General features: G+C 45.4%; 1 protein-coding gene across 5 annotated transcripts in view; it reads right to left on the bottom strand.

The window, feature by feature from the left end:
- The window catches only part of BTBD10 (BTB domain containing 10), a 1,432,231-nt gene that overhangs the window by 675,286 nt on the left and 734,602 nt on the right, over nt 1-22,343 (bottom strand). For all 5 annotated transcript variants that reach the window (XM_044059092.1, XM_044059096.1, XM_044059093.1 and 2 more), the window contains one exon: nt 3,237-3,424. In XM_044059092.1, the coding sequence (XP_043915027.1) occupies nt 3,237-3,424 (188 nt within the window). The remainder of the gene's footprint in view (nt 1-3,236; nt 3,425-22,343) is intronic.

Below are 22,343 nucleotides of genomic sequence, written 5' to 3' on the forward strand. Positions count from 1 at the left end.
GTGTATACTTTTTTTACCCCATCTGTCTAAAGCTTGGGAATCCCTGTCAGAGGGGGTGGAATTCTTAGCTGTAGTTGCTTTTATTCCTTTAGTTCCTTGGGAGATGACCTCTGGGTCAGCAGTAGGATTTTTGAAGAGAAATTTGTGCGAGTCAGGGACTCTGTGGTACCGGTCAGGTTTCCTTGGAGCAGGGGGTAAAGTATCAGGAGTTAGACTGGATTCCATAAAGACATCATCCACTGCATCCAGAACAAGAGGGATAGCCAACGGTCTGTGCTGTGGTAAATCTAAAAATTCTCTGAGTCTCTTTTTGGACTGAGGATAATCCTGGCAATCCCAATGGAAATGCTCTCTCAAAGTATGTAGGGTTTCACCAAAAGAAAAATCCTCTGGAGGGGAGGCAGAAGGAAAGGATTCCTCTGCATCTGAATCCGCATAGGCAGATAAGGGCATGTCTTCATATTCAGAAACCTCAGATTCATTTGACTCTTGATCAGATAAAGCTGCTGGGGACAAGTCTCTTTCTTTTAGCAGGGGAAGGCTGCTTCCCCTAATCAGCAGGATCAGGTCTTCTGCCATTTTAAGCATCCGAGATTGTGGAAAGAAGCAGACACTTGAGTTTGGGTCGTCATTTTTTTAGGTGTAGCTCGTACTCTTGGACTTAGAAACTTGGAAGTTTTAGAAAGAACTGAAGACGTGAAAGAAGTAGTCGGTTTGTGTCAAATATCGGCAGTGTGAAGAACTTCCTCAGAAGCCTGTACCTGCACAGCGGCTACAGACCCATCCAAGGTAGAGATATCCGCAGGTTCCGTAGTCAAAGAAGAGTCTTGCGGCATACTGGACTCCAAATGGGTCTCGGTAGCGGCCTGCTAATCCATCCAAGCGGGCGTCAGGGGCTGCGAAAGTGCCTCATTGAGTACCGGTGAAATGGCAACTAGCTTAACGGAAGTGTCGTTGGCAGTTTTGGACCTGTTCAGTCTGTCTCTGTCTTTATCCTTACATTTTTTCGGAAGATCAGTAGTCGGATGGCTTACCGAAGACATTTCGGAATACGGAGATTGAGAACAAAAGTATTTAGCTACAATAAGGGCCCGACAACGAATAGTTTGAGCGTTGAACAAAGCACAAAACCGACAGCGAGGTACGTCATGGTCTGGGCCTAAACAGGTGACGCAGTAAGAATGGAAATCTCGATGTGGTATTTGCTTTCCACAGGCGAGACAATTGTTACCTTTTTCTGACATCGGTTACAGCAAAAAAGGATCCCCAATGGAGTACTTAGCTTTAGAAGACTTCAAGATGATGCAATTTTGGAAACGACAACTCAGGTAGCGGCCGACCGGCACTCAAGCGAACTGCTTCTGCTTCGGGCTCCTCATCAAGAAAGACTAATGTAATAGCATCGTCTGCCTGTTTTTATACCCCTGACGACCTGACGTCAGTCCTGAAGCGACAGCAACAGACACAGAAATACTAAGCCTCTGGTATTCGGGCCAACTGAGGGCTACCCCTAGCAGGATAACAAAAGTGTGATGACTGCAACGTGAAACACGAAGTACATCTAGTAATGTGATCCAGATGCACAAAATGTTAAGCAACGCCTTAAGTCTGGATGCATAGGGATGTTACAATAAACATCTTTTCTCTCTCGTATTAACAGGAAACTTGAAAAAGGAAGAGGTTACAGGGTGTGAAGCATCATTTTGAATTTGTGCACAAACACGTTTAGGAAACAAAGATCTGGAACTGATTTCCAAGCATTTTTTTCTTTGATATTAAGAACATCCTTGAATAAAACCCCTTCCCCACCTGGGAAGGAGGGATGGTTTCTATCACTGCTTGGTACATGTAATGAAAAACAAGTGCTGACAAGAGTCTAATCTGGGGGATGAGAAATAACCCCATGGAAGGGAGATGTTTCCACCCACTGCTGTCACCTCGAAGAATTATTTTCAGAACCTTTTTGTCTGACACCATCTGTTGCAGAGAAAAATACAGATTCAGAATTTCTTGAAGAAAATAAAAAGGGGGCTGGGGGGTCCAAGCATGAAATAAAGCATCACCTCATTTTTACTTCATGACCCTATATTTTTATTTTAGTTTGTACTGGTGCAGGATCTGAAATAGTTACTGGATGTGTGTCAAAGCTTTCAATTAAATTCACAAGTGCCTGTGAAATATAAATTCTATTCTGTGTACACCAGTTATTGCACCTTGGGAAATACGTAAATTCTGTGCGAGTTCCTACTACTGAATATACATCATCCATACAAAATATTTTCATTTTTTTTTTCAGAAATCTACCCTCGTTACATTTTCCCTTCTAGATCCTCCTGATACATCCTTATTACTTCAAATCAAGGTCCAGTTACCACTTACAAATATTCCCTACTGAAAACTGGTTATTTCTCCCAAAATTTTCTTAAGGTCCATAACAGCATTCTTTGGTGGAATATAAATATGTGTAAGCAAAACCCTCCTTCCTCCCTTGCCAACAGCCCCTTACTACCACAAAACTACCACTGCCCTCCCCTCTTCTATCACTACTGGAGCCTATCTAGCAGTCAAGTATTATTACTGCCCTCTTCCTTTGTCTCTGACATTCTGCTCAACAGCCATCCCGAAATTTACAATCTTATTTCTATACAAATGAGTCCACTGCAACACTGCTATCTGTACCCTATATTCCCCAATATAATTAGACACCATTTTCCTTTTGTCTATGACCATTTGCACTCCAAGATAATATGGACAGAGTAGCCATTATGATAGAAAGCTATTGCTCCCACCTATTACACGACAGTTCTTTTGAATGTGTATTTTCATTTGTCTTATATGGACACACTGTTTAGCATATTGATCTTTTATACAGTTATTTCTTGTCATCTCCATTTGAACCCAAGTCACATTTTTCAAGATTTCTTGCTTTATGAAAACCAAAAAAAAAATTAAAACTAAATACATTTTCAGACTCCCCATCCCCTAATAACTCAGAACGAACACACAAGACTTTGAAGATGCACAGGATTTTAGCAGAAACAGTGGAGGAGTTAAGTGTGTGCCAATAATTTTTCCTCAAGGTAAGAGTAGTCAAATGACTGTCCTACTGCTAAAGATGTGCTAGAAAGTATTCTCTAAAGTAAGATCAAAATCCTCACCAGACTGCATTAAACTAACACAGTGAACCAGATACAAATAATTCTCCATTAAAAATAAAATAAAATAAAATAAAATACCACTGTGATGATGCCTTGTTGGTGATGTAACATTTCTGATGCATGGAGTTAACTGACTTTCTATTCGTTCATGAGAAGAGTCACGAGAGCGATCTCCAGATCTCCGCCGATCTCTCGATCGGTCATAACCATGCTGGTTCATTTTTGTGGGGTATCCCCTTTTAACTTTTGAAGTATAAGCAGATGTCCTGAAAATTGAAAAAGAAAAACACTCAATGACAAAATCAAATCCTTTCTAATAATCTCTGTAACATTGAAAAAAATTAACATTCTAAATACTGGCTTAAAATCAATGTGGTCATCTGTGCCTATTAAAAGTGATTTGCCCCTTGGGCTAAGCCTTTCCCACCTGCCTGGTCCTGTTCTCAAAAAGTACAGTTGTGTACACTTACCATAAATGTAGATGTTAGAGTGCATTCACTGTTGCAGTCATCACATTTGGGTCATCTGCTTGCAGTAGCCCTCAGTCGGCCTGATGTCTTGGGTACTGCGTCGTTGCGGTCTCATCTTCCATGACGTCAGGTAGTCAGGGGTATAAAGCATGCAGCCGACGCCATTACATCAGTTTTTCTTGCCCCAGATAGTCAGTTGCCCCCCTAATGGGAAGCAATTAAACATATATATACAAGGTTACACCTCCAACAAAAAAGCAAATACAACAAAAAACTTTAAACATAGTAAAAAGGAATAGAGGTATAGCCAAAGGAATTCAGGGGGCTGGAGGGAGGGTAACCAGGACTGCAACAATGAATACACTCGAACATCTACATTTATGGTAAGTGTACACAACTGTACTATGTTCTTCGTGTTTCACTGTTGCAGTCATCACATTTGGGAATATTCCCAAAGCTAAGGATGGGAGGAGGAAATTAGATGGTATTAGGACCAGCTATAAGGCCTTGCAAGACTGCAGTGGCAAAGTCGGCTCTGGATTTAGAGAAAACTGGCAAATGGTAATGCTTGGTGAAAGTATGTACAGAACTCCAGGCAGCTGCTTCTAGGATGTCCCTGGTAGGGACACCCCTGAAAAAGGCTGTAGAGGTAAATGCAACCCTGGTTGAATGTGGTCTTATCCCCTGTGGGATAGGTTTTCCATGGTGCTTATAGCAGAAATGAATGCAATGGCCTATCCATTTAGAAATGGTTTGCTTTGAAATGGCCTTCCCCTCTGCCCCTGCAGCTAATTCCAACAGCAGCTGTTCAGATTTCCTGAGAGGTTTAGTCCTGTCGAAGTAAAATCTAAGTTGTCTAAGTTGTCTGTGCACATCTAAGGAGTGCAGTATACATTCCCCTTTGTTCTGTGGATTAGAAAAGAAGGGTGGCAAATGAATGGACTGATTAAGCGCCACACTAGATAGTACCTTGGGCATGAAGGAGGGATTGGTCCTGAGGGACACCCTGTCCGCATGAAAGATTATAAAAGGCTCCACTGCCATAATGGCCTGTAATTCAGACACCCTTCTTGCTGAAGTGATGGCTAAAAGGAAGGCTGTTTTCCAAGAAAGGAATTATAACTCTGCACTTGCAGCTGGCTCAAAAGGAGGTAGAGTGAGGTTTTCCAATACAAAGTTAAGGTCCCAGGCTGGAGTTGGGGCTCTCCTGACACACTGCGCAAGAGGGGGTACCAGTGCTGGTGTGGCCAAGTCTGGTGCGATCAGTATCATCCTTGGTTTGTCCCGTTTGATCTTTAGTAGTACCTTGGAGAGGAGAGGCAGAGGAGGAAAGGCATAAACAGATAAGATTTTTCCAAGTGAAGGACAGGGCATCCACTTTCCAAGCTTGTATGTGGGGAGTCCTTGTGCAGAATTTGTCCAATTGGTAGTTCTGAGGAAAGGCAAATAGGTCTATCTCTGGGCACTCCCATTTAACATGTTGAATGTCTGTGGTTCCAGTTTCCACTCGTATGGGTCCATGAGATTTCTGCTTAGTTCGTCTGCCAGTGTATTTAGCTTTCCTGGCAGGAACTGAGCCTGTAGGTGCACTTGGTAGCTCAAGGCTGTGTTCCACACAGCCATGGCTAGTCTGCAGAGAGGGTATGAGTGGGTTCTCCCCTGCTTGTTTATGTACCACATAACAGTGTTGTTGTCCATCTTTACCATTAATTGTCCTGGAAGCATGTGGCCCTTGAAGGCCGTCAGAGCATTCTGTACAGCTAACATTTCTTTCTGATTGATATGCAGGTGCATTTGACTTGGGTTCCATTTGCCCTGAATGCACTTCCCTGCCAAGTGGGCCCCCCCATGCATAGACTGATGCATCTGTTAGGGTTTGGGCGGCAGGGGGTAGAGTGAATGGCAGTCCCTTGTTTAGGTGGCAGGCCTCTGCCGACCAAAGGAACTCTAACTGTAGGCAAGGTATGATAGGAATCATTGCTTCTAGATCCTGAGAATGTTGACACCATAGGCTTTTTAGATACCATTGTAGTTTCCTCATATGCAGTCTTGCATATGGAATTAGGAGAATGCAGGATGCCATGAACCCCAAGGCTTGCAGTATTTGTCTTGCAGACAGCAGGGGGTTTGTGGCCATTAGTTTGAAGTAAACTGTCAAATGAACTTGTTTCTCTGGTGTGAGGAAAGCCATCTGGGAAGTTGTGTTCAAACTTGCTCCCAGGAACACAATTTGTTGGCAGGGTACAAGATGTAACTTCGTTTTGTTTATGGTGTATCCCCAGAGAAGTTAGCACTTTTTGTACAAATGCCAAATGATTCAAAAGTATGTCCTGGCTTTCTGCCTGAATTAGACAATCGTCCAGGTATGGGTATATTTGAATATTTCTTTGCCTGCAAAATGCAGCAACTGGAGCTAGGCACTTTGTGAATACCCTGGGTGCAGTAGATAAGCCAAAGGGCAGTGCAGAGAACTGCATGAAGCCTGCTTTGAAGCGTAGGTATCTTCTGCAAGATTCCCTGACTGGGTGTGTAGGTAGGCTTCCTTTAAATCCAGTGTTGCCAACCAGGCATCCTTGCCTAGCATAGGATGCAACTGGTGAAGAGTTAGCATCTTGAATTTTGGGATAATCAAAAAAGTGTTTAGGATAGAGAGATCCAGGATAGGACACCAGGAGTTGTCTTTTCTGGGCACCAGGAAAAGTCTCGAGTAGAGACCTTCTCCCCTTTCCTCTTCTGGGACTGTATGAATAGCTTATATACTTAGAGAGAGAAAGTACAGTTTTGTACCTACCATAAATGTAGATGTTCGAGTGTTCACCCTGCTGCAGTCATCACACTTGGGTTATCCTGCCGTCAGGCAGTCCCGCAGTCAGCCAGAGTTCCAAAGTCTTGGTCCAGCGTCGGTTGCTGTCACTTCCTCCCTGACGCCAGTGCACCAGGAGTATATCAGAGGCATCCAACGCCATTTTCTTCATTTTTTCTTGCCCCAGATGTCAGGTGCCCCCAATAGGTAGGCAATGCTTATTGCTATATAAAAATATACAAGTAAAAATAAAACAATACTTTCAGTCACAAGCAAATACACCACAGAGGTTGTATAGGATAGAAAGGTATGGATAAGTCCAGCTAGTTCAGAGGGGATGGAGGGAGGGTAACCTTGACTGCAGCAGGGTGAACACTCGAACATCTACATTTATGGTAGTTACAAAACTGTACTATGTTCATCGTGTTACCCTGCTGCAGTCATCACACTTGGGTTGAACCCCAAAGCTAAGGATGGGTGGTGGAGTTAAACAGGGTTAGAAGAAGCTAGTAGGCCCTGCAAAACTGCAGTGGCAAAGCCAGCTCTAGTCTTAGAATATAGAGGTAAGTGATAGTGTTTGGTGAAAGTGTGCACTGAACTCCAAGTTGCAGCTTCCAGAATATCCTTGGTTGGCACCCCCCTGGGAAATGCTGCTGATGTAGCTGTAGCCCTGGTGGAGTGGGGCCTAATGGTACCGGTTTCCCATGATGCATGTAGCAGAAACGTATGCAATGTCCTATCCATTTTGAAATGGTCTGTTTTGAGATAGCTTTTCCTTCTGATCCTGCAGCACAGGCTACAAAGAGCTGGTCAGAGTTTCTGAAAGCCTTAGTTTTATCCCAGTAGTAACGTAATTGTCTGTGAATGTCCAAAGAGTGCAGGAGTCTTTCTCCTTTGTTCTGGGGATTTGGGAAAAAAGGTGGGCAAATGAATGGTTTGGTTTAGGGTCACACTGGATACCACCTTTGGCATAAAGGAAGGGTTAGTTCACAGAGAGACTCTGTCTTGATGAAAAATGAGGAAAGGCTCCACTGCCATTAGTGCCTGTAGCTCTGAGAATCGTCTAGCTGAAGTTATTGCTAGCAGCAGGGCAGTTTTCCATGAAAGAAACTTTAAATCAGCTGAGAAAGCTGGTTCAAAGGGCAGCAGTGTAAGTTTTTCCAGAACAAAGTTGAGATCCGAAGAAGGTGTTGGTGCTCTCCTGGGCGGTCTTATGTTCTTAGCCCCTCTGAGGCACTATCTTAGCAGTGGATGTGAAAATAAAGGAGGATCCGTGTTGTAATGAGCTGAAATTGCTGAGGCGTGGATCTTAATAGATGAAAAGGAAAGTCCTTTGTGCAACATCTCAGTTAAATATTGTAGAATCTGAGGAATGTTTGGATCAAGGGGATTTTGGCCTTTAGCCTGGTTCCAGGCGCAAAATCTTTTCCATTTGTCTGAATAGGTTTTCCTGGTGCTGGACCTCCTGCCCTCCAGAATGACGTTCATAACAGCTTTGGATAGAGGTGTTGGTTGATTGTTTAGGTAATTTGCCATGCAGCCAGGTTTAAAGTCTTGAGCTGGCTGTGTAGAATTTGATTGTCTCGCTGGGTGAGCAGGTGAGGAATTTGTGGTAAAATCCATGGTGGGCCGTGGGCCATATTCTTTAGAATTGGATACCAGTGCTGGCATGGCCAGTCTGGTGCAATGAGTATCATTTGTGGTCTCTCTAATCTGACTTTCAGCAGCACCTTTGCTAGAAGAGGCAGTGGAGTAAAGGCATACACTGTTAATGTTTTCCATCTGAATGAGAGGGCGTCCACTTTCCAAGCTTGTGGGTGGAATGTCCTTGTACAAAATTTTTGAAGTTGGTAGTTTTGGGGGTTAGCAAACAGATGTCTGGGCGTCCCCATTTTTGAGTGATCATTGCAAATACTTGTGGATCCAGTTTCCACTCGTGGGGATCCATGATGTTTCTGCTTAGGTCGTCTGCCAATGTGTTTTTCTTTCCTAGCAGGAATTGTGCTTGTAGTTGAACTTGGTAAGACAGTGCTGTGTTCCACAAGGTCACTGCTTGCCTGCATAGAGGGTAGGAATGTGTGCCCCCTTGCTTGTTGATGTACCACATTACTGTGGTATTGTCCGTCTTTATTATTAGTTGTCCTGGGTGTAAGAGGTCCTTGAAAGCTGTTAGGGTATTCTGTACTGCTAGCATTTCCTTTTGATTGATATGCAGATGCCTTTGATCTGTAGTCCATTTGCCCTGAATGCACTGTCCTGCCATGTGTGCTCCCCAGGCATAGTCCGATGCATCTGTTGTCATAGTTTGCCCGGCTGTGGGTAATGTGAAAGGCTGACCCTTGCTGAGGTGACATGCCTGTGCCCACCATAGAAACTCCTGTTGAAGGCAGGGAATGAGTGGTATCATTGTTTCCAAGCTGTGGCTGTGCTGAGTCCATACGCTTTTCAGGTACCATTGTAATTTCCTCATATGCAGTTTTGCAAATGGTATTAGTAGTATGCAAGATGCCATGAATCCCAAGGCCTGCAGAATTTTTCTTGCAGGGAGTTGGGTCTTTGTTGCCATTATTTTGAAGTATTGAGTCAGCTGTTGTTGCTTGTCTGGCGTGAGATAAGCCATCTGGGCCGTTGTATTCAAGCTGGCACCCAGGAATATTATGTTTTGTGAGGGCACTAGTTCTGATTTCTTTTCGTTTACTGTGTACCCTAGGCAACTTAGAAGGTGTTTGACAAATGCCAGATGTTTTAAAAGAATGTCCTTGCTTTCTGCTTGAATAAGGCAGTCATCCAGATATGGGTATATTTTAATTCCTCTTTGTCTGCAGTATGCAATTACTGGTGCCAGGCATTTTGTGAAGACCCTGGGCGCAGTAGCTAAGCCAAAGGGCAGTGCAGAGAATTGATAATGGGTTGAACCTGCAATGAAGCGGAGGTATCTTCTGCAATTTTGTCTGATAAGGAGGCATACCTGCATGTCCCTGAGATCCAATGTTACTAGCCAAGCCTTCTTGCCCAGCATGGGAAGAAGCTGCTGTAGTGTTAGTATCTTGAATTTTGGTACTTGCAGATAGGTGTTCAGAATTGAAAGGTCCAGAATGGGTCTCCATGCTTTGTCCTTTCTGAGGACTAATTGAGTAAAATCCTTGTCCTTGCTCCTGTGTAGGTACCTGATGAATGGCTCTCATGTCCATGAGAGCTGTAATTTGTTTTTGTGCCTATGTCCATTGATTTGGTGGCAGGTTTGGCATTCCTTTTATCCTTGGCAAGGTATGAAAGTGGAATCTGTATCCTTGTGAGACAATGTTTAGGACCCATTTGTCTTTTGTGATGATGTGCCAGCTGTCTGCAAAAAGTGCTAATTTTCCTCCCAAGGGAGATGCCAAGAGAGATTTGCTTGGTAGTTGGAGGGGTGAGTCATTGTGTTTGTCTTCTGCTAGCTTGGGGCCCATCTTCATCTCCTTTCTGGGTTGTGGCACTCCATTGGCGAGGTTTGTAAGGGCCTTGTGACTGACCTCTGCCCCTTGGGCGTCTGTATTTGCCCCTCTGTGGTCTGTCAGAAGCTGGAAAGGACCAGTTTTTTGTTGGCCAATTTCTGCTGAAACGAGGGGGTTGTACCTGTAAAAAATCCTTGACCGTATGCATAGACTTTGCCTTATCCTCCATTTTCTTTAAAACCTCTTCTGCTTTGACACCAAATAAGACATCCTGCTGTAAAGGTGCATCCAATAATTTTGCTTTAACATGATCAGGTAGGGGTTTGTTCTTTTAACCAAGCATGTCTGCGTATGACAGACCCAGAAACAGCTGCTCTACAGGAAGCTTCAATGAATCAAATCGACATTGTAAAGTATGTTTGCCCACCTGTTCAGCTGCGTGCAACAGATCCTGCATTTCCTTGAATTCAGCCTGTTCAGAAAGTGTTTTTGTTTTAATTGAGACATTAGGAATTGCTGATATTTCAGCACGTGAAACTGACAATTTAATGCTCTCATAGCCAGAGTAGCTGAGGTGTATATCTTCTTTCCGCCATCTATCTAAAGCTCTGGAATCCCTTTCAGAGGGTTCAGGATTTTTAGCCGTAGAAGCTTTAGCCCCTTTGGGACCCTGGGAAATTGTTTCTGGGTCAGCCAGAGGGCTTTTATAAAGGAATTTGTGTGTGTCAGGTACTCTGTAGTATCTGTCTGGTTTGGCAGGAGCAGGAGGGTAGGGAGTCTGGATTTAGACTAAACTCTAAGTAAACATCATCCACAATATCTAAAACTGGAGGGATAGCAAGTGGTCTGTGCTGGGGTAGTAAAAGAAACTCTCGGAGCCTTTTCTTAGAATCAGAGTAGTCCTGGCCTTCCCAGTGGAAATGTTCCCTCATGGTATGTAAAGTTTCCCCAAAGGAGTAGTCTTCAGGGGGTAGACGCTGAGGGAATAGAGTCTTCAGCATCAGAATCTTCATAAGGGAGAAAAGTGTAATCCTGTTCCTCAGAAGAATCTGAGGAAACAGAAACCTGGTCAGAGGAAGCATAGTCCTCCTCTTGTCTTGGCCTTTTATCAGGAGGGGGATGGGAACCCCTGATTAGGGAAATCAAATCTTCAGCCATCTTAAGCATCTGTTTCTTAGGCATGGGGCCTTGAACAGGAGACTGATGTACAGTCTTTTTTGGTTTTAATGGAGTTTTTAGCTTAGCATAAGATTTAATGGTGAGTGTAGTCGGTCTGAAGACACCTTCGGGAACCAAAGGCGTTTCTACTGCACCGGGATCACCTTCTGCTCCGGTGTCGGAAGGGCCTAATGAAGATGGTTGCGACGGCCTAGTACACTCCGCTTGAGAATCCGAAGCTGTCTGGGGTTCCATTTCCGCGGTCGTCAGGGGCTGCGTAGGCGCCTCACTGAAAACCAGAGAACCGGCGACAGGCCCAGCAGAGGCCTCGGAGTCTGGCTTGGTTCTAGGCTGCCTGTCCTTATCCTTGCGTTTTTTATGCATGCCGGCCGTTGGCTGCTCCGACAGCATGATATAATTAAATTTCCTACCAAAGTAATGTCGTGCGAAGTCGAAACGGCGTTTGATAGTTTGTTTATTAAACCTAGCACAAAACCGACCACCTGTGACGTCGTGGTCTGGGCCTAGGCAAGGAATACAATAAGAATGGAAGTCCTTATGAGGTATTTGCTTCCCACAAGAAATGCAATTGTTAACTTTTTCTGACATCGGACTGAGGCAAGAAAAGGTTCCCCAATGGGGTACTTAGCTTTATTGAAGACTTCGGACTGAAATTCGATTAAAAAATCTCAGGTGTCGGCCGACTGCCACTTGTGAACTGCTTCTGCTTCGGGCACCGCGTGCCAAGAAAGACTGAAGAAAATGGCATCAGATGCCTCTTACATACCCCTGGCGCACTGACGTCAGGGAGGAAGCGACAGCAACCGATGCCGGCCCAAGACTTTGGAACTCTGGCCGACTGCGGGACCGTCTGACGGCAGGATAACCCAAGTGTGATGACTGCAGCAGGGTAACACAATGAACATCTTGCCTTTGAGCCTCCGCCCTGATTTGAGGGTAGATCTGGCCAAACGTTTGGGGTTGGTAAAGTGTGGAAGTGGAATCTGTATCCTATATTTAAAACCCATTTGTCCTGTGTAATGAGTTCCCAGTTTTTTGCCTGCAGAGCAATCTTTCCCCCTAAAGGAGCAGTCAGTTGAGAAGGGCTTGGAAGTTTTAAAGTTAAGCCATTGAGATAGTTTACCATAGTGGGGGTAGTCTTACTCCTCCCTGCTTTGGAAGTGGGAGCCCCCCACTGCTTAGTCTGGTGCGTGCCTTGGGACTGAAGCCTGGGGTGTTCTGCTGGTGCTGGATTTGGACTGAAGGCCTGGAAGAGGCAGGAAAGGACCAATTTTTAGAGGACAAATGCCTACTAAATCTTGGAGACTGTACTTGCAGGAAATCTTTAACAGTTTGCATAGATTTAGCTTTTTCCTCCATCTTTTTAAGTACTTCTTCTGCTTTATTGCCAAACAGGCAGTCCTGGTTTAAGGGAGCATCCAGCAATTTAGCTTTAACATGATCTGGCAAAGATTGTACCTTAAGCCAAGCATGCCTTCTAAGTACAGACCCGGTGACAGCAGCCCTGCAAGATGCCTCTAGTGAATCAAAACCACATTGCAAGGTATGTTTTCCAACTTGTTCAGCAGAATGCATTAAATCCTGCAAATCCTTATTTTCAGCACAGTCAGGAATCAACATCATTTTCTGTTTAAGCAATCCAATAATATGCTGCTGATACTTTAACATATGAAACTGGCAGTTTTAGGCCCTAATGGCCAAGGTTGCAGAAGTGTATACCTTCTTACCCCATCTGTCCCAGCGCCCTGGAATCTCTATCAGAGGGGGTAGGATTTTTGGCAGTAGTAGCCTTAATGCCCTTGGTTGGCAGTAGTAGCCTTAATGCCCTTGGGTCCCTGTGAAATGGTCTCAGGATCCACAGTAGGATTTTTAAAAAGGAACTTGTGAGAGTCAGGAACCCTGTAATATCTATCTGGTTTTCTGGGAGCAGGAGGTAAGGAGCCAGGGGTCAAGCTAGATTCCAAAAAAGGCATCATCAACAATGTCCAGTACAGGGGGGACAGCTAAAGGCCTGCGTTGGGGCAGGAGTAAGAAATCCCTAAGCCTCTTTTTAGAATCAGAGTAATCCTGGCTTTGCAAGGTTTCACCAAAAGAGAAATCCTCTGGAGGGGAAGCAGAGGAAATTGAGTCCTCTGCATCAGAATCCTCATAGGTAGATGAGGGTAAATCCTGGTCATCAGAGGAAACAGAAATTTCAGAATCCTGATCAGAAGAATCATAAGCAAATTCAGTCCTAGGTCTCTTAGAGGGGGAAGGTTGGCTTCCCCTGATTAACGTAATAAGGTCTTCAGCCATTCTTATCAACTGTTTTTTAGGCATAGAGGCCTGACTATGCGGTCTGGACGTCGGTTTTCTAGGCATGGATCGAGTTTTAGGCCTTGAAGAAGAAGATAGCATCTGTTTAATATGCAAGTCAGTAGGCCTGAATATAGCCCTCAGAAGCTGGTGCCTGCACAGCGGCTCCGGACCCATCCAAGGTAGAGACATCCGCTGGTTCCACAGTTGAAGCATTTCGTGGCATACTGGACTCCGAATGGGTCTAAGTAGATGCCTGCAAATCTGAAGTAGCGGGTATCAGGGGCTGCGAAAGCACCTCACTGAGTACCGTCGAACTGGTGATTGGCTTAGGAGAAGCGTAGTTGGCAGCTTTGGACCTAGGTGGCCTCTCTCTCTCTTTACCTTGCATTTTTTCGGAATGTTGGTAGTCGGGTGGCTTACCGAAGCCATATCTGAGTAATTGAACAGAGTACCAAAATATTTAGAAGCGGAAATATATCGACGGCGAATAGTTCTTTGTTTAAACAAGGCACAAAACAGACAGTGAGGTATGTTGTGGTCAGGACCTACGCAAGGAATACAGTACGAATGAAAATCTTTATGAGGTATTTGCTTTTCACAAGAAATACAATTATTGACTTTTACTGACATCGGTTTAGAGCAAGAAAAAGTTTCCCCAATGGGGTACTTAGCTCTAGTTGAAGACTTCGGTTCTGAAACTCGAACACGAAAATTTCAGGAGTCGGCCGACTGGCACTTGCGAACTGCTTCTGCTTCAGGCACCGCACAGCAAGAAAGACTGATGTAATGGCGTCGGCTGCATGCTTTATACCCCTGACTACCAGACGTCATGGAAAATGAGACAGCAACCGACGCAGGACCCAAGACTTTGATAATCAGGCCGACTGAGGGCTACTGCAAGCAGATAACCCAAATGGGATGACTGCAACAGTGAAACATGAAGAACATCTTATGGATTACAATGAACTTCAGTAGCAACCGTATTATAGCATACCATACCTTATACAAAATGAACATATGCCCATCTGTAAAGTTTAGAAAAACAAGCAGCTAGGAAAGTTATCTAAAACATCTAAGAGTATTAGGAGTTTGTAAAAAAAAAAATGATAAATGAACTAGGTTTAAGGCCCATGTATATTTAAAGGCTTTCCCCTTAAACTATAATGCATACTAAATCAAAAATAGTAGCACTGCTGTTGGCACAGTATCAGCATGTTAAAGAATAATTCAAATGTAATGATGTTAAGAGTTAACTTTTTACTGAAAGAGACAAAGCAGTGACAAACTGACAATATTTTTTATTTAAGCAGTAACCATCCCCGAAGATGCCTCAACACCTCAGTGGAAAGCAATCTCATCACGCCATTTCATATGGCTAGCTTTTCTGTATGAAGAGAAATGCTGGCCTTTCCTTAAATACAAAGTTTTTTAGTAGCTTAGACCAGAAATCAGATGTGTTCATAAAAGACAATATGAAAATCATATTCTCCTTCAATACATGATGCTGTTTCCATTTAATCAACACCTCTTTCACTAAAAAGCTTAACGTTGCATACTTAACCATAATGATCCTTAATGTCCTTCTCTGCCATTCTCAACTGTTTATCTGCTCCCATGAATCCAAGCTGGCAATGTTCTCACTCAGATGTTACTCCAATGTCTGAAGCTCCTCCACACTCCCACAATGCAGTGATCTCTTACTATCCCCCTCAGAGTCTGCCCCCTTCAAAGATAATGGTACTCGACAGTCATGGAGAAAAGGCTTCAAATTTCTAAGTCCACCTAGGATGGATGGTGACAATATGGAAGGGAGAATGGTGGAAGTGTTGTCAAGACAGATGCAGAAGTACAATAAGGATATACCATTACTGTAAGTATATAACTTTCATATCCTATGTTATCTTCTCCATATGTCTCATTTGCTGGAACAGAATCTCCAGCTACTTTTTCCTGGATGGCATCATGACAGGATACCCCACAGAAAGGTGGAACCAAAGGAAGCTCTAGATCTCAATATGGGATAAAGCTAATTTCTGATGAAGGCATACATTTGTTGACCATGTTGCTGCAGCACAGATGTCTTGAGTCCTTGAAAAAGCCTCTAGAATTTGTAACCGACTTGCGGAATGCACTTTTGGTTTAATTCCCAATGTTTTGTTATCTGTAGACTAAGCACTGCTTTCCTATCTTGATATGTAGAAAGCATTTTGAAAGTCTATAAAGCACATCCAATCCCCTTCCTGTAGACATGGATGGACGGACTGCACCATGACCATTCAGAATTTCACATTTTATACACAGGTTAATTAGCCCACAGAGATCCAGAAAATCTCAAGTCACCTCTGGAACCAAAAGGAATCTACAGTAGATTATGGATCCTTTCAAGTCTGGTAGACTTCTTGAGACAGCTGTCTTATGCAAGAATTGACAAATCTACTGGAATGAAAACCCTTTTTTTTTTTTTGCAAAGGTGGAATGTGTAAAAGGGGAGGTGAAATGTGTTTGAGGACCGAATGAATGGTATTGATGCCACCTCTGGATATGGTACACCACCCATTTATCTTTTGTGATGGCTGACCAAGCTTTTAGGAAGACTGAAATAGAAAGTACAGTTGTGTACACTTACCATAAATGTAGATAATAGAGTGTGTTCACTGTTGCAGTCATCACATTTGGGTTATCCCTGCCAGGGTAGCCCTTGGCCAGCCTGAAAACCAGAGGCTTAGTATTTCTGCGTCGGTTGCTGTCACTTCAAGACTGACGTCAGGTTGTCAGTAGTATAAAGTAAGGCAGCCAACGCCATTACATCAGTTTTTCTTGCCTTGTCAGGAGCCCAAGTGGGAGCCAGGTTATGGTGGAAGAATCCCACCAGTAGAAAGTAAATACCAAAATGTTCCTTGCAAGGAGAGAGAGAGAGAGAGAGAGAGAGGACGGGGATGGAGGGAGGGAAACCAGGACTGCAACAGTGAATACACTTGAACATCTACATTTATGGTGTATACACAACTGTACTATGTTCTTCGTGTTTCACTATTGCAGTAATCACATTTGGGTTGATTCCCAAAGCTGAGGAAAAGGGTGGAGGCAGTCAAGGAGACTAGCGGCTGGCTAGGATGCCCTGCAAGACTGCAGTGGCAAAGCCTGCCCTGGATTTGGAGAAGATAGGCAGGTGGTAATGCTTGGTGAAAATGTGAACAGATGTCCAGGTGGCAGCCTTCAGGATGTCCCTGGAGGGGACTCCACTGAGGAAAGCTGCAGAGGCGGAGGCTTCTCTGGTGGAGTGAGTCCTGACCCCCCCCCCCAGGGGGAGGTTTTCCGTGTTGCTTGTAACAGAAATAGATGCATTTGGAAACGGTTTGTTTGGTGATAGCTTTGTCCTCTGCTCATGCAGCAATCTAACCAGTAATTGATCAGACTTTCTGAATGATTTAGTCCTGTCAAGATAGAATCTGATCTGTCTGTGCACATCTAGAGAGTGCAGGATCCTTTCCCCCTTGTTTTGTGGGTTAGGGAAAAAGGTGGGCAAATGAATGGATTGGTTGAGAGCCACATTGAAAACAACTTTGGGCATGAAAGATGGGTTAGTCCTGAGAGAAACCCTGTCAGCACAGATTATGAAGGGCTCCACAGCCATGACTGCTTGTAGCTCGAAGACTCTTCTGGCTGAAATGATGGCCAGAAGAAAAGCGGTCTTTCAGGAGAGAATTTTTAACTCTGCTAAAGATGCTGGTTCAAAGGGTGGAAGGGCAAGCTTTTCCAACACAAAGTTAAGGTCCCATGCTGGGGTGGGTGGTCTTCTGGGTGGCCTCAAGTTGCTAGCCCCACTTAGGAACTGTTTGATCACAGGGTGAGAGAAAAGGGGCTTCTCAGTATGGAAATGAGCAGAGACAGCAGAGGCATGAATTTTAATAGAGGAAAAAGAGAGACCACTGTGCAGCAGGTCAGCTAGATAATCCAGGATGAGGGGTAGGGAGGGCTGTGCTGTATCCCGGTTGCTTTAGCCTGAATCCAGATGCAGAACCTTTTCCATTTGTCAGCATAAGACTTTCTAGTGCTAGGGTGTCTGGCCTCACATACAACATCTAGAACCTGTTTACTGAGGTTGGTAGATTGATCAGTGGTCAGGGAACAAGCCAAGCTACCAAATTGAGTGTCTGCAAATGGGGATGCATGAATTCTCCTTCCCTCTGGGTCAGGAGGGTTGGGGTCTGATTGAGATGCCATGGTGGCAGTGGGGACAGGCTGTGCAGCAGTGGGTATCAGTGCTGGTGAGGCCAGTCTGGAGCAATAAGAATTGTCCTTGGTTTTTCCTCCCTTATTTTGAGCAGTACCCTGGTGATGAGAGGTAGTGGAGGAAATGCATAGACTGAAAGAATGACCCAGGGGAAGGATACGGCATCCACTTTCCAAGCCATGCAGTGATGTTCCCTGGTGCAGAACTTGCTGAGCTGATGGTTGGTGTGGGAAGCAAAGAGGTCGACCTTCGGGGTGCCCCATTTCTGACTTATTACGGTGAAGGTTCTTTTGTCTAGCTGCCTCTCTTCTGCTTAAATGGTCTGCCAGAGAGTTTATAGAACCTGGCAGGAATTGTGCTAACAGGTGGAGTTGCATGGTAGAGGCTGTGTGCCAAAGGGTTATGGTCAGCCTGCATAGAGGGTAAGAGAGAGTCCCTCCCTGCTTGTTGATATACGACATCATAGTGGTGGTGTCTGTTTTGATCAGGAGTGCCCCTGGAGAGAGATAGGGCCTGAAAGCTGTCAATGCGTGCTGGACAGCTAACATCTCCTTCTGGTTGATGTGCAGATAAATTTGCTGTGGGCTCCATTGGCCCTGTATGCACCCCAGGCAGAGTCTGATGAACCAGTGCCAGCTCGCCCCAATAAATTCCTTTCGGCACCCCTTGATAAGGACTTTCTTACCAAAGGTGTGGCTGTAGATGCCTTGGTGGTGGCATCTGCTATTCAACAAGATGTGGCAGAGGCTTCAACGTCTGTCCATCCTCCTAATAAGGAGTCTAGGAGCATGGATCGGTATGGGAAGTGCACCCTTGCTTCAGCAACCTTTACATTAAGGTCTCTGAACTACCTGACTCACTTTACGAGACTGCAGAGGGATCTGGTCAAGGAGCTTTCGGATACCCTCTCTGGTAACTTACCTGAGCAGTTAGCCCAGGCGGTTAACTCCCAGTTGGCTACCCTGTCCTCCCTATCCAACTCGTCCATGAGGCTCATTTCGTATGCAGCCGAAGGAGCGAGCAGAGCGGCGGGCACAGGTGTTGCTCAACGGAGACAAGCCTGGCTACGCCTGTGTCACTTTGCGGAGGCCTTTAAGTCTTCCTTTGCCGACGCCCCCTTCGATGGTCCTCCCTTTTTGGACCCAAGGTAAAGGACACGTTGACTCGCTGCGAGCAGGAGGCTAAGACTTTAACTGCCGTAGGGGCCCGGTTTTCCACTCCCTTCAGACCTTATCCTAAGGCTCGAAGAGGAGGGAAAATGTGGTTCCGTAAGTCTCAAAAGTCTTACTCATCGCAGCAGAGCGATTCCCCCTCTAGAGGCAGAGGAAGGGGAAATTTTTCAGGGAGATGCCGTCCCAGAGGCGGCGGAGGCCCCCGCAACACTGGAGACCACGAGTCCTTTCGTGGCTCCTCCTCCTTCCAGCATCCCTGAAGGAGTGCCCGACTGTGCAGCTCCGGAGCCAGTCGGGGGTCATTTTTCGAGGCACCAAAAGGCCTGGGAAAGTATCACTCAGGGCCAATGGGTGCTCCGAATCATTGCCGGAGGTTACAACATTCCCTTCTCTCAACCCCCCCCCCGCCACCATCCCAAAGAATCCCGGACCCGCCACCCAGTCAACGGGATATGGCAGCCATCGAAATTTCAAAGCTGCTTCAAAAAGGAGTCATCCAACCTGTCCCCGCAGATCAGGCCGGATCAGGGACTTACTCAAGATTCTTTTTGGTACCAAAAAAGACCGAGGACTTGAGGCCCATTTTGGATCTCAGCAGATTAAACCGATCAGTGAAAAAGTCCAAATTCCGGATGGTCACCTTGCAAACCATTCTCCCGCTTCTGGAGAAGGGTGTTTGGATGTGCTCCATAGATCTCAAGGACGCCTATTATCACATCCTGATAGATCAGGTGTCCAGGAGACACTTGCGCTTCAGCCTAGGGGACAGTCATTTCCAGTTCCGCGCACTGCCCTTTGGTCTCACCACAGCCCCCAGGGTGTTCACCAAATGTTTGGCAGTGGTGACTGCTCACCTGAGAAGTCTAGGATTCCAAGTGTTTCCATACCTAGACGACTGGCTCCTAACTGCCACCTCAAGGCATCTACTCTTAAAAACTCTAGCAGCCACTATCTCCCTAGGCAGCTCCTTAGCAATCACCTTCAATTGGACAAAATCCGTATTGCTGCCATCCCAGCGTATTCTGTTTATTGGTGCAGAAATAGACTCAAGGCAGATGCTAGTCTATCTTCCTGCGGAAAGAATATCTACATTGCAGTCTCAGGTTCGGGCGTTACTCCTCAGACGCCGCGCTCCAGCGAGAATGGTACTGCAGCTGCTAGGTTCCATGTCAGCCACCATTCTTCTCGTCCCCTTCGCAAGATTGCATATGAGGATACTCCAGTGGCTCCTCTCAGTCCAGTGGTCTTATCAAGATCTCCCCCTCAGTCACCACATATTGCTCACAGAGATGTGCAAACAGGATCTTCGCTGGTGGCTTCTTTCCTCCAACCAGGATCAGGGGCGACCCTTCGTTCCCCCACCCCCCTCGGCCACGTTGACTACGGACGCCTACCAGACAGGGTGGGGGGGACATTATCTGGACAGGTCGGTCCAAGGCACGTGGCGCTCCGATGAGAATCTTCTCCACATCAGTATCCTGGAAATGAGGGCGGTGCTTCTAACGTTGCAAGCACTGCACGATCACCTCCCCCAGGGGACGATTGCCATTCAGTCCGACAATATGTCAGTAGTCTGGTACTTGAACAAGCAAGGAGGGACCAGGTCTTACCCCCTTTGCAGAGAGGCCATGAAGGTATGGGGTTTGGGCGATTGCTACCAAACGCTTTCTAGTGGCAACACGCATTCCGGGGACATCCAATGTGTTAGCCGACAGACTGAGCAGGACTATTCTCTCCCCTCACGAATGGTCCTTGAATCACAAAGTGGTAACACAGATTTTCAGGAGATGGGGAGTTCCATGTTGCGATCTTTTCGCAACTCCCCTCAACGCAAAACGCCAGCAGTTCTTCTCTCTCATTCCAGTTCCGGGGGAAACCCCCAAGGATGCTCTGGTCCAAGCTTGGCCCCCCGGTCTGCTATACGCCTTTCCACCGGTTCCCCTTCTCCCCAGGGTGATTCAGAAGGCGATTCGTTTGGGAAGCAAAATTATTCTAATCGCCCCATACTGGCCTCGTCAAGTTTGGTTCCCCTTTCTTCGCAAGTATGCATTGGACGGTCCCTGGTTCCTGGACCAAGTTCCGGACCTCCTGACGCATCAGTCAGGACAGCTCCATCAGTCCCTCCATTCTTTGAAGCTAGCAGCCTGGTTACTCCTCTTCCGACCATAGTTAGGAGCCATTCTTTCGACCCTGAAGTCATGCATATTTTGTCTTCGGCCCACAAGACTTCTACTAAAAAGATGTATAACAGTAAATGGAAGAGGTTTGCTATTTGAGCCCAACTCCGAGGATTAGACCCTATGACAGCTTCTGTGTCAAAGGTTCTGAAGTTTTTAACTTCCCCATTCAACCAGGGTTGTATGGTGTCTACCATCAAAGTTCAATTGGCAGCTATTTCCAATTTTCATGAGAACGTAGAACCACCTCATTAAAGGAGCTTGGCTTCTTCGGCCCCCTATATCGCATCCTGCACCACCGTGGGACCTTAACGTAGTGTTAGGCGCATTAACTGCACCTCCCTTTGAGCTGGCAGCAACCTGTGACTTGAAATTTCTTTCTTGGAAGACTGCCCTTCTAGTTGCTATCACATCAGCCAGGCGAGTTTCAGAACTTCAAGCCTTATGTGTAAAACCACCATACCTGGTATTTCACAAGGATAGAGAATCTCTTAGACCAAACCCATCCTTTATACCAAAGGTTTGTTCTAACTTTTGTTTGCAACAATCACTGGAATTACCGTTTTTTTTCCCTAACTATACAAACAGAACTGAGTATACCTTTCACAGCTTAGATGTGCACAGACAACTATGTTTCTATTTGGATAGGACACACCAATCACGAAAATCAGATCAACTGTTTGTGTCTTTTTCGGACAATAAATTGGGCAAAGCCGTCACGAAAGTCACTATTGCCAAGTGGATCAGAGACTGTATCAGTCATATTTATCACATTTCAAATAAAGAGCTTACAACTCCTGTGAAAGCTCATTCTACCAGGGCTATGGCCACTTCGGCAGCCTTTCATTCCAAACTCTCTATTAATGACATCTGTGCGGCTGCTACGTGGTCTTCTCTACACACCTTTGTTTCTCACTACAAATTGGATGTGGCATCTAGGGGTCGAGCTTCCTTCGGTTCCACTGTACTCCGGACCGTTTTCCAGTGAGCCACCCAGGAACTAGGTGCTAGGGACGCTGTCCCATCTGTACAGAATGTAGGCGAGATAGGATCACATTACATCTTTTAGTTATGTACTTACCATAACTTTAGATGTATGGGATCCATCTCGCCTACATTCCTAATAACCCACCCTCCTTCCCCCTACCTTGGAGGCCAGAAGAGACGGGACGGTCCGAATACAACTGTTTTTTCCTCTCTTGAAACACCTGGCAATATTATAACAGTCTATGTGGGTGTGCATGTGTGTGGACAAACAAGATCTGGGGAAGCAGAAGTGGGGCATCCTGGGATATGAGGTAACTCAGCCAATAAGAGACTTTGTTCTATAGTATAGCATACCGAGTCGGAGCCGAGGATCGGCTCCGAACCCATCTGTACAGAATGTAGGTGAGATGGATCCTATACATCTAAAGTTA

Source organism: Protopterus annectens, chromosome 17.part0, assembly GCF_019279795.1.
Source record: "Protopterus annectens isolate FY-2018-M chromosome 17.part0, PAN1.0, whole genome shotgun sequence".
Classification (NCBI taxonomy): Eukaryota; Metazoa; Chordata; order Ceratodontiformes; family Protopteridae; genus Protopterus; species Protopterus annectens.